This window comes from Octopus bimaculoides, chromosome 19, assembly GCF_001194135.2.
Source record: "Octopus bimaculoides isolate UCB-OBI-ISO-001 chromosome 19, ASM119413v2, whole genome shotgun sequence".
NCBI classification, from domain to species: Eukaryota; Metazoa; Mollusca; class Cephalopoda; order Octopoda; family Octopodidae; genus Octopus; species Octopus bimaculoides.
Genome location: NC_068999.1, coordinates 53809607 through 53824218, shown reverse-complemented (window position 1 = coordinate 53824218; position 14612 = coordinate 53809607). Strand labels below are relative to the sequence as shown.

Below are 14612 nucleotides of genomic sequence, written 5' to 3'. Positions count from 1 at the left end.
AAGAGGGGAGAGGTGGTGAAAAGGAGGAAGAGAGAAAGGGGAAAGGGGGAGGGGGAGAGAAGGGAAGAGCACAGGAGGGGGAGGAACAGGAAAGGAGAGGGAGGGAGTTGTGAGAAGGGCAGAAAGGGGAGGGGAGAGGGGCAGGAGAGAGAGTTCTAAAGGGATATAGTACTACAGAAGAAAACAAAACATTTTGTATAAGGTAATAAAATTGATAAGTGTTAGTAATGGTGGGAAGAATAGAACTATGTGAATCCAGTGGGTTTAAGTAGTGGGTAACACAGAATTTCTGAGTCTGAGAGATTATGTCCTGAAGGTCGAATAGATTATAATTTTTGTTTGATATCTTAAAGGACATCTTCACAGGATGAAGAAATGTGAGGTTTTAAAAATTTTTTAAAGAACTATATTCTGTGGGGGGAAAAAATGATATTGGAACCACAGAAAATCAACTTAAAAGACCCGGTGAGACGACCACAAAACCACAATAAACATTACAGTACAATCCTTATGAAACAACGCAACCACAATAAACACAGCTTTACTAAGCATTGCAACACACCCACACTAAACACTACAAACAGTAATACACACTGCCATACAATCATAATAAATCTATCAACATAAAAACTCACCAAACATATCAAAGCCATCAAAACCACTTTGCTTGCGATTGAGCTGCAAAGCTATACACTCCATTCCTAAAGGACATTGGTAGCCTGATCCACGATCAGGGGAACAGAACGTATCAGGAATTGCAAATGACTCCAAAGACACATTTCTAGATTTAAAAGTTAGAGCAAGGAGGAAAGAAAAGAAAATTAATAAGTTCAATGTACGAGATGAGTTATTAATAAGAATATTTTTCCTGAGAATTAACTTTATCTACAGAAATAATTTCTGTAAAAGAGTAAAAGAGTATAATCGTCATCATTTAGAGAGCCTCTAAGTGGTTACTAGAAACAGCAGCAAAATCTCCCCCAAACATCATACCATTTTAAGAAACGAGGAGCATATGTAAATAATGTAATCCTAAATATAGGCTGGGTCGAAAGTCAAACACATACAAGTTCAATATGCTCTGAAATTGTCAAAGACATGCTTCAATTTTGTTAAAATTGAATGAAATAGGTAAATTAACCATGAATATGCATGTACTTGTACATGATGAACAAAATAAATAATAATAATAGTTATGTAATATAAATAAAATATCAAATGTTTGGTGCATGACTCTTGGCCCATCCTGTATAATACATCTGAGTAAAAGAAGGGATGGTCTAATCAAACATGTTTGGTAACGGACTGGCCTGAGTCTAAACAACAACAACAATTATTTTGGCTATGAAAGTTAACAGCAACAAAAAGAGCAGACTACTTACTTGGGATCAGTTCCATTGATGACACAATGGTGTTTCATTTCTCCAAAGAACTGAACACCAAGTATCCCATAAAGAGACATAAAGAACAGGAAAAACATAGTCACATTATAGATCTGTTGACCTGAACGCCTGGAAAAGAATGAGAAAAAGTATATAACAATAAGTAATAATAATAATAATAATAATAATAATCCTTTCTACTAAAGGCACAAAGCCTGAGATTTTGGGGGAGGGGGTTAAGTCAATTACATTGACCCCAGTACGCGACTGGTATTTAATTTATCAACCTTGAAAGGATGAAAGGCAAAGCTGACCTTGGCAGAATTTGAACCCAGAACATAAAGTTGGACAAAATGCTACTAAGCATTTTTCCCAGTGTGCTATCGATCCTACCAGGTGCAAGTCAATTAAATTGATCAAGTACCTGACAGGTAGTTTATTTTATCAACTTTGTAAAGATGAAAGGTGAAGTTGAAATTAGTGAGGCTTAAACTCAGAATGTAAAGCACCAGAATGAATGCCACAAGGCATTTTGTTTAAAACTTTACCAATTCTGTCAGTTCACCTCTCCCAATTGTTTCTAATTTGGGTACAAGGCCAGCAATTCTGAGAGGAGGTGATGGATAGTTGATTACACTGACTCCAGTACTTGGCTGGTATTTTGTTTTATTGACCAGAGAGGATGAAAGATAAAGCAGAATTTGAACTTAGAGCATAAAGAGCCAGAACGAATACTAAAACATAAATCTATTTACTCAAGAGTTATATTTAACTTATATAGAATCCTCTTTAGATTTCTGACCTCTTTGGTTTTGACGACACAAGATAGTTGCGAATGGGTATTACTGCCATACAAGCAAAATCCTTCATTTCCAATCTTCCACGAGGACATGTCTGGTCATGGGGAAATATTACCTTCTTCGGAAACAGGTGAGAGTTGGGGATAGGACGGACATCTGTCTGTAGAAATTCTACGTCAACAAATTCTGTCTGACTCATGCTTGCATGGGGAAGTGGACATTGAAATAATGATATGTCTGTGTGTGTGTATGAATGAATGCATACATGCAGTGAGAGAAAGAGAGAAAACAGATAGACAGGCAGGAGAAAAGAAATAAGACTTACTTAAAAATTGAGTTAATTCTTGTTTTGGGTAACTGAAATTTGAGGAAGACTCTGAACACACGAACTAGGATGAGAGGTCGAGGACATCTTAATAGAGACAAGAAAGCGTAGTCTGAACTTATTTCTCGCATTTCAAATATCTGAAAAAGGAAGAAAATATACATCAGAAATATGCCCCATCACCGGCAGGTAGATATGAAACTGGAGACTTTTGAAAAAGGTTAAAGGGAATTTTATTGCTCATGATCTTCCTAGGGGCATTAGTGAATTCCATTAAGTGAAACAGCAACCAGAAAGTTGTTGAGGGCTTGACCAAATAGACAGCTTGCCTCTAATTTACATTGCTCATCGCATATGAAGTAACTGATTTCATAGATAACACTGTATAACAAAAATTTTTATCATTTGTTTTTGGTCTTTGGTCAGTGAGTGCTATTTCCTATTTGCTTCTATCTAGAAACCAAAGGCAATCACTTCTACTCACCTGAAACTTTGCTTTTGTGACCTGGACATCAATGTTTTAACACTGACCTATTTTCCATTACATTTCAGACTGATTCAGTGCTGAATTGCTGCAGCAGAAATATCATTATAACAAATATTCTGCTCAATACCACAGATTTGTTTGTCAGTTACTTTACCTTAACCACATGAGCATGTCCCTTAGTGGCTGACAATATGTGCATCTTTCATCATGAGCAAGAGTAGTGGGGGAGCCATGTGTTAAGAGGGATTCTTTGGGGTTTGAATAAATATCATAACAAAAGCAGTTTGAAGATAGTATTAGCTATTTTTCATACTTTCTAGGGGTAAGAAAATAAGAAATAACAGATGCTACCCAAGGACAAAATTTGTGCTACACAGTGTAATTATAGCACTTCAAGCTTATAACAGGAATAGAACAAGATGCTGACACATTCATGCCTTTGCCATAATTAGCAGTGATCATCATCATCATCATCATCATCGTTTAAAGTCGGCTTTCCATGCTAGCATGGGTTGGACGATTTGACTGAGGACTGGTGAACCAGATGGCTACACCAGGTTCCAATCTGATTTGGCAGCCTGGTGTAGCCATCTCAGTCAAATCGTCCAACCCATGCTAGCATGGAAAGTGGACGTTAAACAATGATGATGATGATGATGATGATCACTGCTAATTATGGCAAAGGCATGAATGTGTCAGCATCTTATTCTATTCCTGTTATAAGCTTGAAGTGCTATAATTACACTGTGTAACACAATTTTTGTCCTTGGGTACTACAGTAATTCTAACTTTGAATTGAAACAAGAATCAATAAGTTTGATTCACAGATCTCATCAAGAATTTATGTCTACACCAAAATCCTCACTGTTGTCAGTGCAAGTAGCACAAACTTAGAATCCAAGCAATGAACCCAGATCAGACTTCAGTTCATCATAGTTCACATATTAAAACCAATATATTCCTGCTATAAAACACCTGAGTATAGCTTATGGGTTCAAGACAAGCCTATGGTAATATATAACTTCATAACTCTATGTTTTAGGTTAGATCCTATACTACTTGTGAGTAAAATTTGGTGGATGAAAACTGTGTGAAAGCCCATCTGTGTGTGAGTGTGCGTGTGTCTCAGCATACCTTTGCAACTGACTCTGCTCGAGCAGCGGTGATGTTTGTCTATGTTCCACAACTTTGTGGTTCAACATGTGAAAAGTAGTGGAATAAGTGACTATATTTCAAAACAATTAAAGTTTGGCAACAAGATGGATATCTGGTTGTAGAAAACTGCTTCATCCAGCCCATGGAAACATAGAAAAAGTAAATCTGATGATGATTAAATCATACATTTGCAAAAAAATGTTTTAGATGCTTAATAAACCCCAGAAGACTGAAAGGCTTCCCATTTAGCTACTGTTTAACAATATTAGCTAGACAAGCGTGATCTCTCTCTCTCTCTATACAATGCTGGTCTCTTGCCTGCTGCATTCTCAGTTGATTTGGTGCCTATTCCTGACAGCTAGATGATTAATTCTTCTCTGCCAAAACAAGGTCAAAATACATGCAGTGGATTTCAACCTAATGTTTGTCTACCTAGTTGTCCAATCTTTAATTCTTGTAATAGGTGAATATACTAACAGTAATCACATGACTGACTAGACTATCAGGTGCTGTTACACATCACTGGTCACAATGCAATTTGTATTGTTTTAACCTTCAAATGAAGCCACCCTGCTGACTAAGCGAGCTGGCCAAAAGTAATACTCTAAAACAAAGAGCAATACAAATAATAATTATTATGTTACTTTACTAATAATTCTTTCTAACAAATAAACCTTTGATATGTATGGAATTAGTCAAGTAGAACTAATTGAGAATCAAAACACAGAGAGAGATTTGGTTAAGTAAGAACTTAAATGCAGATCACATGACCAACATTATGTTATAGCTTGTAACAGAAGACTGAAATATTGTAATGTTAATACATTTATGTTCTTGATGGGGATTCAAAGAAAAGTTGTAAAATTACCTGTAACATAACTGATAACCAAAGACAAAGAACCATAAAACCATCAAACTGGCACCACCGGTCTTTTAAATAAGGAACTTCTCCCTAAAATGAAGAAAAAAGAATATAACTTCAACTCAAAAGACAATATTTTTAACAATATCAATTAAATTATTATTAAAAAAAAGTTCAAAAAACAACCAATAAAAAAACAACAAAATGAATGAAATAATTGTGCAATGCTAATGAAAATAGCATTAGTAATGATTTTAGAAATGTTTCAAGACACAAAGTTTGAATTTTCTACTACTATCTCTTCAAAATATGCCAAAAACACCCCAGAAAAATACATTTATGAGTTATGAGAGGAGAGAGTATCAATGAGATGGATAAAATAAACATGGAAAGTTTTAGAAGTAAAAACAGGGAAAAACCATTAAAATCTCTTTTCCTTTCATCACTGCTATCATCATTTAGTGTCATGCTTGTTCCATGCTGGCATGGGCCAAATGGTTCGACAGGATTTGCCCGGCTCCAACGTCTGCTTTCACCTGGTTTCTCCAGCTGGGTATTCTTCCTGGCGCCAGCTACTTTACAACACAAACTGGGTGCCTTTTTGGGGGCACCAGCAATAGTGAGGTTGCTATGCATTTGTCAAGACAAAGATCCCCTTTGAATGAGTGGGGCTGCAGTAGAGAGAGAGGTGGTTCTGTGTGATGGGATGAGGGGGTTAAAGTGTGAGAGAAGGGCCAGAACGGGACAGGTTTCTTACTGTAGACGAGCTGCATGACTACTCACATAATAGAAGCAAGAGTGGGAGTAACCAGGATGGAGATGGAAAGTGGTGATGAGGTATCAGGAAGGATCCCCAAGATACAATGTAAAAGGTGAGTGGAGACAGGAGAACAGATAGTGTGAGAGGGGTATCAGTTGCAAGAATGTATGAAGAGCAAGAGATGGTAAGAGATTGGGAATAGCCAGAGGGTGAATATAATGATTAAGTGTTAAGGGATTAGAAGAAGGGAAGAGGAGAGAGTAAGTGACAACTGTAGAAACTGTGCAGGGGAAGAGTGACCAGTCAAATGACGGAAACAAGTAAAAGAGTATACATATATGTTCGACCATTGTGTTGATCATTTTCAAAGGACTAGGGGAAATATCATCTTGCTTGGCAAAACAGGTGAGTGTTGGTTAGAGGAAAAGCATTTGACTATGCAAAACAGACCTCAATAAATTTTGTGTGACTTATGCAAGTAGAGAAAACTGGAAATTAAAACAATGACAATGATATGATGATGATTAACATAGATGACAACAAGTATTTTAAAAAATAGTCTTACCTTGACAATGCCTCGTATATGCATTTCAGCTATCATCTCTGTTGTAAACAGAAATGTAATAAGTAAATCTGTGATGAAGGTGACATATTTTAATTTTGGTTGATATTCAAATGTCTTAGGTGTGTTCATACTAACAGATATCATACTAATTAGGGCACAAACACGAAACATTCGTCGAACCCAAGCTTTTTTCACCCAGTCGATATCTGTGGTATCATTGACATTTTCGTCTGGTCCGTAATCAGATAGTGCCATGTTTTCTCGGAAACTTGTCTTTCTGTTTACAAGCATGACTAGCTAGAGCCTACACAGAGGGGTGTGTGTGTGGAAGAACGTCACAACTAGAGTAAAGAGTTGATTAAATAGAATGTTATCAAAGAGAAATCAAACTGATTCCTCGCAGGAATTCTCACAGTGAAGTTTTGCCTTGACATCTTCATCTTAGTTGAGTAATGGAAACAATAATATTGAAGATATTAATGAAAATTTTCCACCACATCTGAAAAGGAAAGATATAGAAAACATAAATTTAAGCAGTTAATTAATTTGAAATGTGGAAAATATTAATTAATATAATTGAATGCATTTTTAAGCAATGCAGGTTTTAAAACAACATCTACATGGTTTTGGATACAATCCTATTGTGTGGCATCTTGAGCATCTTGTATGGTGTCTTTTGCTATAGCTCGAGGCTGGTAAGTAAATTTTATACATGGAGACTGTTTAGAATATATATATATATGACAAACAACTGAGAAATCTGGCATCTGAGATGACAAAGTACCAAGATATCTGGCGCTTTGCTGTACTCAAGAAGATCCATCCTTCACAGCAGAAGCATTAATGCCACATCCCCTGCTGAAGAGGATTGGCTTGCAAGAGCCCTGTGACAGTACCACATAAAAAGCACCCATGCTGATGCCAAATAATAGCATCTGTGCCAGCACACACTGTAAAGTGGTTGGCATTAGGAAGGGCATCCAGCTATAGAACCAAGTCAAATCAGACTAGAACCTGGTGCAGCTCTCCTGCTTGCCAGTTCTGGTCAAACCATCCAAACTATGTTAGCATGGAAAACGGCTGTTAAAGGATGAGATGATGATGATGATGCATATATAACAAAGTAGCAGGCTGGCAAAATTGTTAGTATGCTGGGTGAAATGTTTAGCAGCATTTCATCCATCTTCCCATTCTGAGTTCAAATTTTGCTGAGGTTGACTTTGCCTTTCATTTTTTCAGGGTCAATAAAATAAGTTCCAGTTAAATACTGGGGTAGTTTACATCGACCCCGGTGTTTAACTGGTACTTACCTGCTCTCCTGAAGTTGCTGGCCTTGTGCCAAAATTTAAAAGCAATATAAATATCATCATCATCATCATCATCATCGTTTAACGTCTGCTTTCCATGCTAGCATGGGTTGGACGATTTGACTGAGGACTGGTGAAACCAGATGGCAACACCAGGCTCCAATCTAAATTTGGCAGAGTTTCTACAGCTGGATGCCCTTCCTAACGCCAATATATAAGGTGCAATGGGTAAATTGTCATTTTATATTTTTAATTTCACACATGCTTGACAAAAAGTCACCATATTTGCTGACCATTTAGAAACCTCTGCAGATGCTGAATCTTCAGCATGTCTGTGCATCAACGACCACAGGATGCCAAGCCCTCTACACAGATATTGGCAGCAGATGGACCATGTTACCAGTGGAATGCATCTCCTCCACAAGTGAAAGAACAAATGCTCTAATCTAGAGATGCTTCTCTTATGTGCAAAGCGGGCCACTTTACTCATAACCTTGCCTCAGTTTCTGTCAGGCTAGTTTGGACCTCCAAACAAGTGTCCAAGCAACTTAATCTGCCTGTTAGTCCAACATCCATGATGATGGCTGGCAGCATGAACTTGATTCTCCAGAACTTGCATGAACTTGCAAACCCATTGACTTATTTGGGTTAATTTCTCCTCTTGTCATTGCCTCATATTCCTATCTCACCACTTTTATCTCTGAGGAATACACCACTATTATGACTAATATGATGATGTCATCCACAGATATCAGCATGGCTCTTCCATGTTCTTGTTCAAATAGAATGCCTCTCAACAATACTAGTTTCAGCAGTAGTGGCTCAAGAGTTAGTCTGCACAAAAAGATGAATGTCTTGTACTGTATATGAAAACTTGGCAGAATATGAAAATGAAGGTGCTGCTGCAAATACTATTGATGATGATGATGATGAAAAGTGCGGTGATTGTGATGATGATGATGATTAGAAGTAGAAGAAAAGAGTAGAATGAAAGAATCTAATTACGTTGGAATTTAATGTTGAGTCTAAGAAATCGTCTTAAAGACATTAAGTAACAGAGCAATAATAGGAAAGAAGAAAGAAGCTAGATTAACAGAGCTAAGTAGGGTAAACAGGAAATTAGAGATGACAGCGATAAATATTTGGAGCTTGAATGGAAAAGTTTAGCAGAGGCTGGATGGACAGTATGGAGTATGGAGTATATACTGAGAGATTAAGAAGATGGAGAGAAGTAAATGGAAGTGACGGATGTAAGAAGGATGAAGAAAGAAGATAGGCTGACAGACTAATTGATAACATGAGCAGATTAGACTGAGATAAATAAATGGTTAACTAGATAGACAGACAAACCGACATGTAAGACATAGACAGAGATTCAAATGGTCGGAGATAAATAGATAACCAGGCACAGATAGACCAGCAGAGATAGAGACAGACTAACAGACAGCCCGATAAGCAAACAAAACCAGACACATGGAGAGACACGTAGCTGGCTACCTACAGAGATGAACATAGACGGTCAGCAAGATAGCTAGGCAAACGTACAGGTAGCGAGTTACGGATATTAAGAGTGGGGCCAAAGACAGCGTCTTCTGAGCCGCTAAATAGATAGGTTAAGTGCAGAAACACAAGAGGGAATTGTTTTGATACCATATATTAATAATGGCAATCGTATTAAAACACATAAACACATGTGCATACATACAGGCATGTCAACAAGTGTCAAAAAAAAAAACAAAACAAACAAACTGTCAAACCTGCACGTATGCCTAGGCTGCTATGGTAACATAGCTTGTAGGAAACAGACTCAGATTTTGTGCGTGTGCGCGCATTCACACACACACACACACACACACATAGGCGAGATTGGAACAGCCATCCCTCGAAGTCCTCTATTTCATGGGAAAGGAAAAGGGGAATTTTTCTCCCACTTCATTTTTTTAAAAAATATTCTAATTTTTCAAAGAATGAAAATTATGATTCTAGAAAAGAAAAGAAAAAAAAATTCCCCTAAATATATATTACACTATAAAAAGAGTGATAGTGGAAGCTGTTTTACAAAGGAATAATATAATAATCTATACGTAAATAAATTGGTTAAGTGCTGGAGAGTGCGTATATATGTACATAAGTGTGGTTTAATAGAACACTAATGAGTACTATGTAACATTTTGCAGACTATATGATATATATATATATATATATATATATAGAGAGAGAGAGAGAGAGAGAGAGAGAGAACATGCGTGCGTGTACGTAAGTGTGCCTGTGTGCGCGCGCGTCCTTGAAAGAAAATAATCAAAGATTAAATAACGTAACAAAGTTTCGTTTATTGTACATTTTGCATCAGAGATGGAGCCCACCTCATCTTGTTTACTTTCATCGTAGTAAACATTTTCTTAATAGTGTAAAGAGCAACGTGGAACAATAGGCAATGTTTAAGCCGAGCCGAGCCGAGCCGAGCCGGTGCGCGGTTTCAGTTGCTAGTTTAAGCCAATTAACTTCACTTAGATGGGAAACGCTGGAACCACCTCACACTATTCGTTTTCCCAGAATCAATGAAGGACTCTCGGTGTGATCACGAGAACTGCTTGAAATAGCAGCTAGGTCTTTCTCATATCATATACTATCGTCTTAAAGAAAGGAAAACTACAGTGGACGCAGTCCTGGAATCTCCCGGTCTAAAATAATCGTAACAATAAAAGAAGATTTCGGCTTATCTATCGACACAATTACATAAGAGAGGTCTATACAAACGACGAGTGGGTGATGGTATTGACCGAGGGATCTTTTTATACATTAAGGAAGAGGGGATATGTACCTGAGACCATTTCCGGCCAGGAGCAAACTGGGGGGGGGGCGGTGAAGAGAGGACAAATAAGTCAATATGAGGTTTTAACTTCCACAGTTTAACGATGCACAGATGGGAGGTAAGGCACTGAGTTTCAAAAGGGTTTAGGAAGGGTAGGGTGGTTTGTTAAGCGAAGTGTAACACAATGTCTATGCTAGAAATGACGAGTTAAAGAAAGGCAGGTGGATATTGAGGGTGCGAAGCAGAACCCGTTGTAGCAGAAAGAGAGCGGCCACAACATATTAACGAGTGGGTTGATAAGGTTGATGACGACGATGATTTTCTTTTTTCTCGTGGCATGAGATAGAAACCCATCAGCACTAACCTAGATACTTCATTGTATTTAGTTTGATGTGATGCAAGTACCGTTCTGAGTTTAAATCGTGCCAAAGTTGGCCCCTGGTATCGATAAAATAAATATCAATAATATATTGAGATAGTGTTACTCGATTATAACATCATCATTTTACATACACGCAAAGATAGAGACTTAATAAGAGCTATGATGCAGTCGTAAATTCTGGGTGATTAAGGAACAAGGCTCTGGTTTCGATTCTAAGTTGGAACAATTTTCAATTACGTCACTAACGACCTTGGAAAAGGCATAAAGATCATTAATCCACGTTCCCACTTCCCGACAGATTTTGGCTGTGATTACTGATGTGAAAAAGCAATTTATTTATCATCTACGTGTGCGAAAGTAGAAATGAGACGGTAAAGTTCTCAATAAAACCGTAATCGCTATCCGATTCAACTTTTGCCCTTCTTCGAGATTGTCTGAACGTCACACCTTCCAGTTAACCCCTTCCCCCACTTCGTTCTATTTCCCTATAAATCTTATGTCCAAATACGATATCCATCGAAGAAATCAATATTAAAAATAGAGGAAGAAACCATCAAACGCAGATACACCTATTCATAAAGATAATGATTTCTAATTTAGTTAGGCATGAGGCCAGTTTCGAGGTGGAGGAGGGGCACCAGTCGATTGTATCGACCCAAGTACCAGTGAAGTACTGGAGTCGGCGGTATCGGCTAACACCCATCCTCTCGAAATCACTGGCCTTGTGCTTAAGAAATCATTAGGATTATTACCACTATTGTTACTATTATTATTATTATTATTATTATTATTATTATTATTATTAATTTATCGACCCCCGAAAGGATGAAAGGCGAAGTTGACTTTGGTGCTTTCAAATCTTGCCGATGTCAACTGTGTCCTTTCGGATCGATAAAATAAAGTAGTAGTCAAAGACTGGGTCGATAGCATCGACTAACCCCACACTTCAAAATTGTTGGTTTTGTGCCTAAACTATTATTGTGTCAAAATTATAAACATTATTATTATTATTATTATTATTATTATTATTATTATTAGCGGCATTTCGTCCGTCTTTACGTTCTGAGCTCAAATTCCGCCGAGGTCGACTTTACCTTTCATCCTTTCGGGGTCGATAAGATAAGTACCAGTTGAGCACTGGAGTCGATGTAATCGACTTACTCCTTCCCCCGTAATTGCTGGCATTGTGCCATAATTTGAAACCATTATTATTATTCTCGGTTGGAGCCATTTTATACGGCTAACAGAATGAATGTCACAGAATCTCAATTCCCTACCTCCTTCCTACAAACCTGAGATATTGAACCAACAACGAAAGAAAGAAATTACTTCTGATGTAAGAGATAAAATGAGAAACATAGGAACAATAATGAAATAAATAAAGACAACCACTGCCCCTCCACCCTTCTCTTTCCCTACACACTAATGTGCGTGCGTGTTCGGTGTACGTATATTTGTATGTATATACACTTATCAAGAGATCTATATACAAATTCACACATACAGGTACACAAGTCGTGTTGATCTTGTTTAGCCCCAGGTAAATCCTGATTGACCAGACCTCTGATCAAAGGCATTCTAGTCGTTACCATTCCGTCTTTTTACAAATATGTAGGACTATACAATCCAATGTGACCTTTCTTACTTAAGGTGGTAGGGTCGTTATTTGGGGGAATCTAGTGCACCCTCGCCTCCTCAGGTCGTTATAAATAGTATTAAAGGTGATGTTTGGATAAATCTGTTTACAAGAGACTACTGCGGTCGTAAAAGAGAGTAAAAGAGACAAACAGTAGGAACGAACGTGGAATTGGTTTTGAAGGTGAAGTTTTTGCGGGTGAGGAAGAAGAAGGAGGGTTTTAAGAAACTGTAATATTATACCAAGAGGAAACGTCTCTTCGTGTTCGATGGAGTTTCTACGTAGTCGGTCGATCAGCGAGAAACAGCAGCCAAAATCTCTTTCAAATCACTTTAATGTCTTTAGAAATGGAAAGAAGGAATTAGACGATATAGTTCTGCGATATACTATGTTTGACTCAATAAAATATGGGATGGTCATAGTTGGAAAGTCTTTGATCATAAGCCTGTTTGATCAGAGTTTACCTGGAATTCAGTAATTAAGACGGTGGAAAGTGACAACGGAGTTAGGATGGGGAAGGGTTTAGACAAGGTAAATAGGAACAATAATAATAGTGATCTGCTAGAAATAATAGCAGAACCCTCCCCAACTCACTCTGCTATCGTGTTAAAATTCTAGATATACGAATCATAGGAAAAGACATGGTCAACGGTAGAATTGGCTCTGATCGTAGGGTTACTGCTTATTCGGGGCTGAACTGGGGCTCAACAAGGTGAGAAAAGAACTATGAAATTATAAAAAAGAAGTTGGAATAAAGTGATGATTGTGAACAAGACTGACAGTAACAACAACCAACGAAGGAGCCCCTATATGGTGGCACAATTTGCTAGAAATAACAGCCAAATCTTCCCGAATCGCTTCATCGTCTAGAAGAGAAAAAGGACACATTGGACAATGTAGTTACACAAAAAGATGAGATGGTCAGGGCGGGAATGTCTTTGTTCATAGAACTGCTTCACCAGGGCTGACCCGGAGTTAAATAACAATAACAACAACAAAAGAGAAACAGCAACAGTTAGAACGGGGAATAGCAACAGTTGGAAGATCCTCCAGTCCATCAATGACGACAGTTTAGTATTCTTACCTAATAATAATAATACAAAGACAGAGAATAAAAGCTGTACCAGGTACCAAGTCAGGCCATTGGAAAGGCTGTGATTGAGACTTTTGGATAGAGAGAGAGAGAGAGGAGGGGAGAAGTGATGAAGGAACAAAGATAGAGAGAGAGAGGTGCGCGGACGGAGAAAGGGGGTGGGGACACGAGAGAAGATGGCGAAGAGAAAGACTAAAAAAGATACGGAGAGAATGAGAGAAAGGAAGGAAGGAAGGTAGATGGAAAGAGGATGGAGAGGTGTAGGTAAGGAAAGGAGTGAGGTGGAGAGAGATGGAGAAAGAGAAGAGAAGGAGTAAGTAAGAAGAGAAGGGAAAGAAAGATTACGAGAGAAACAGAGATATGGAGTGGAAAGGGAGGAAGAAGACGGGGTAGAGGAGGGAATAAAACAATGACAAGAGACGAAAGGAGGCTGACAGATTAAAAGGAAGGAGAAAGACAAGAGAAACGTGTGTGTAGCATTATATATATATATATATATATATATATACACACATATATATATATACAGAGAGAAAGAGAGGGAGGGACAGGTGAGGTGGGACAAGAAAAAAGAAGGTTGTATAAGATATGAGCAAAGAAAATGTCGGCAGTCTCACCTTGTAAATCAAGGTACGAACGTCCTCAGGCTTGTCTGGGCAGGTAAAGTGGCTGTGTTAACATATGAAAGGAATATTTGGTTGTGAAGAAAGACGAGAGAAATTTGTTTAAAAATGAATCAAACGTACTTATAAATCGCATCCCGATGGCGGAACAGGAAGTCGTCTGCTTGCCTAGTTTCCGCCAGTAACCCGGATGCTATCAACAACATTTAGCAGAGGAAGTAAGCATTTTCATGTCCACACCAAATATTTTTTTCGTCTGCTCTGTCATAACAGAATTATCGTAACACAATTATAAAATAATTGCACGTGTATATCAAAGTCATTATAAAACATAAGTTGTTTTTTTATATTCAGTTATGCTGTGTAAATTAATATATATATATATATTTTGTTTCTTCTTTTGAGAGAGAGAGAGAGAGAGAG

At 37.8% G+C, this 14612-nt stretch overlaps 1 protein-coding gene across 1 annotated transcript in view; it reads right to left on the bottom strand.

Annotated features, from left to right (window-relative positions):
- Window positions 1-14373, bottom strand: part of LOC106875399 (sodium leak channel NALCN) — a 76044-nt gene extending 61671 nt beyond the window's left edge. Inside the window, exons 1-6 of the mRNA XM_014923510.2 lie at window positions 14184-14373; window positions 6337-6835; window positions 5018-5101; window positions 2508-2647; window positions 1383-1511; window positions 636-781 (exon numbers count right to left, since the gene is read on the bottom strand). Of these exons, the coding sequence (XP_014778996.1) occupies window positions 636-781; window positions 1383-1511; window positions 2508-2647; window positions 5018-5101; window positions 6337-6627 (790 nt within the window). The 5' untranslated portion in view covers window positions 6628-6835; window positions 14184-14373. The remainder of the gene's footprint in view (window positions 1-635; window positions 782-1382; window positions 1512-2507; window positions 2648-5017; window positions 5102-6336; window positions 6836-14183) is intronic.
- Between the last annotated feature and the right edge of the window lie 239 nt (window positions 14374-14612).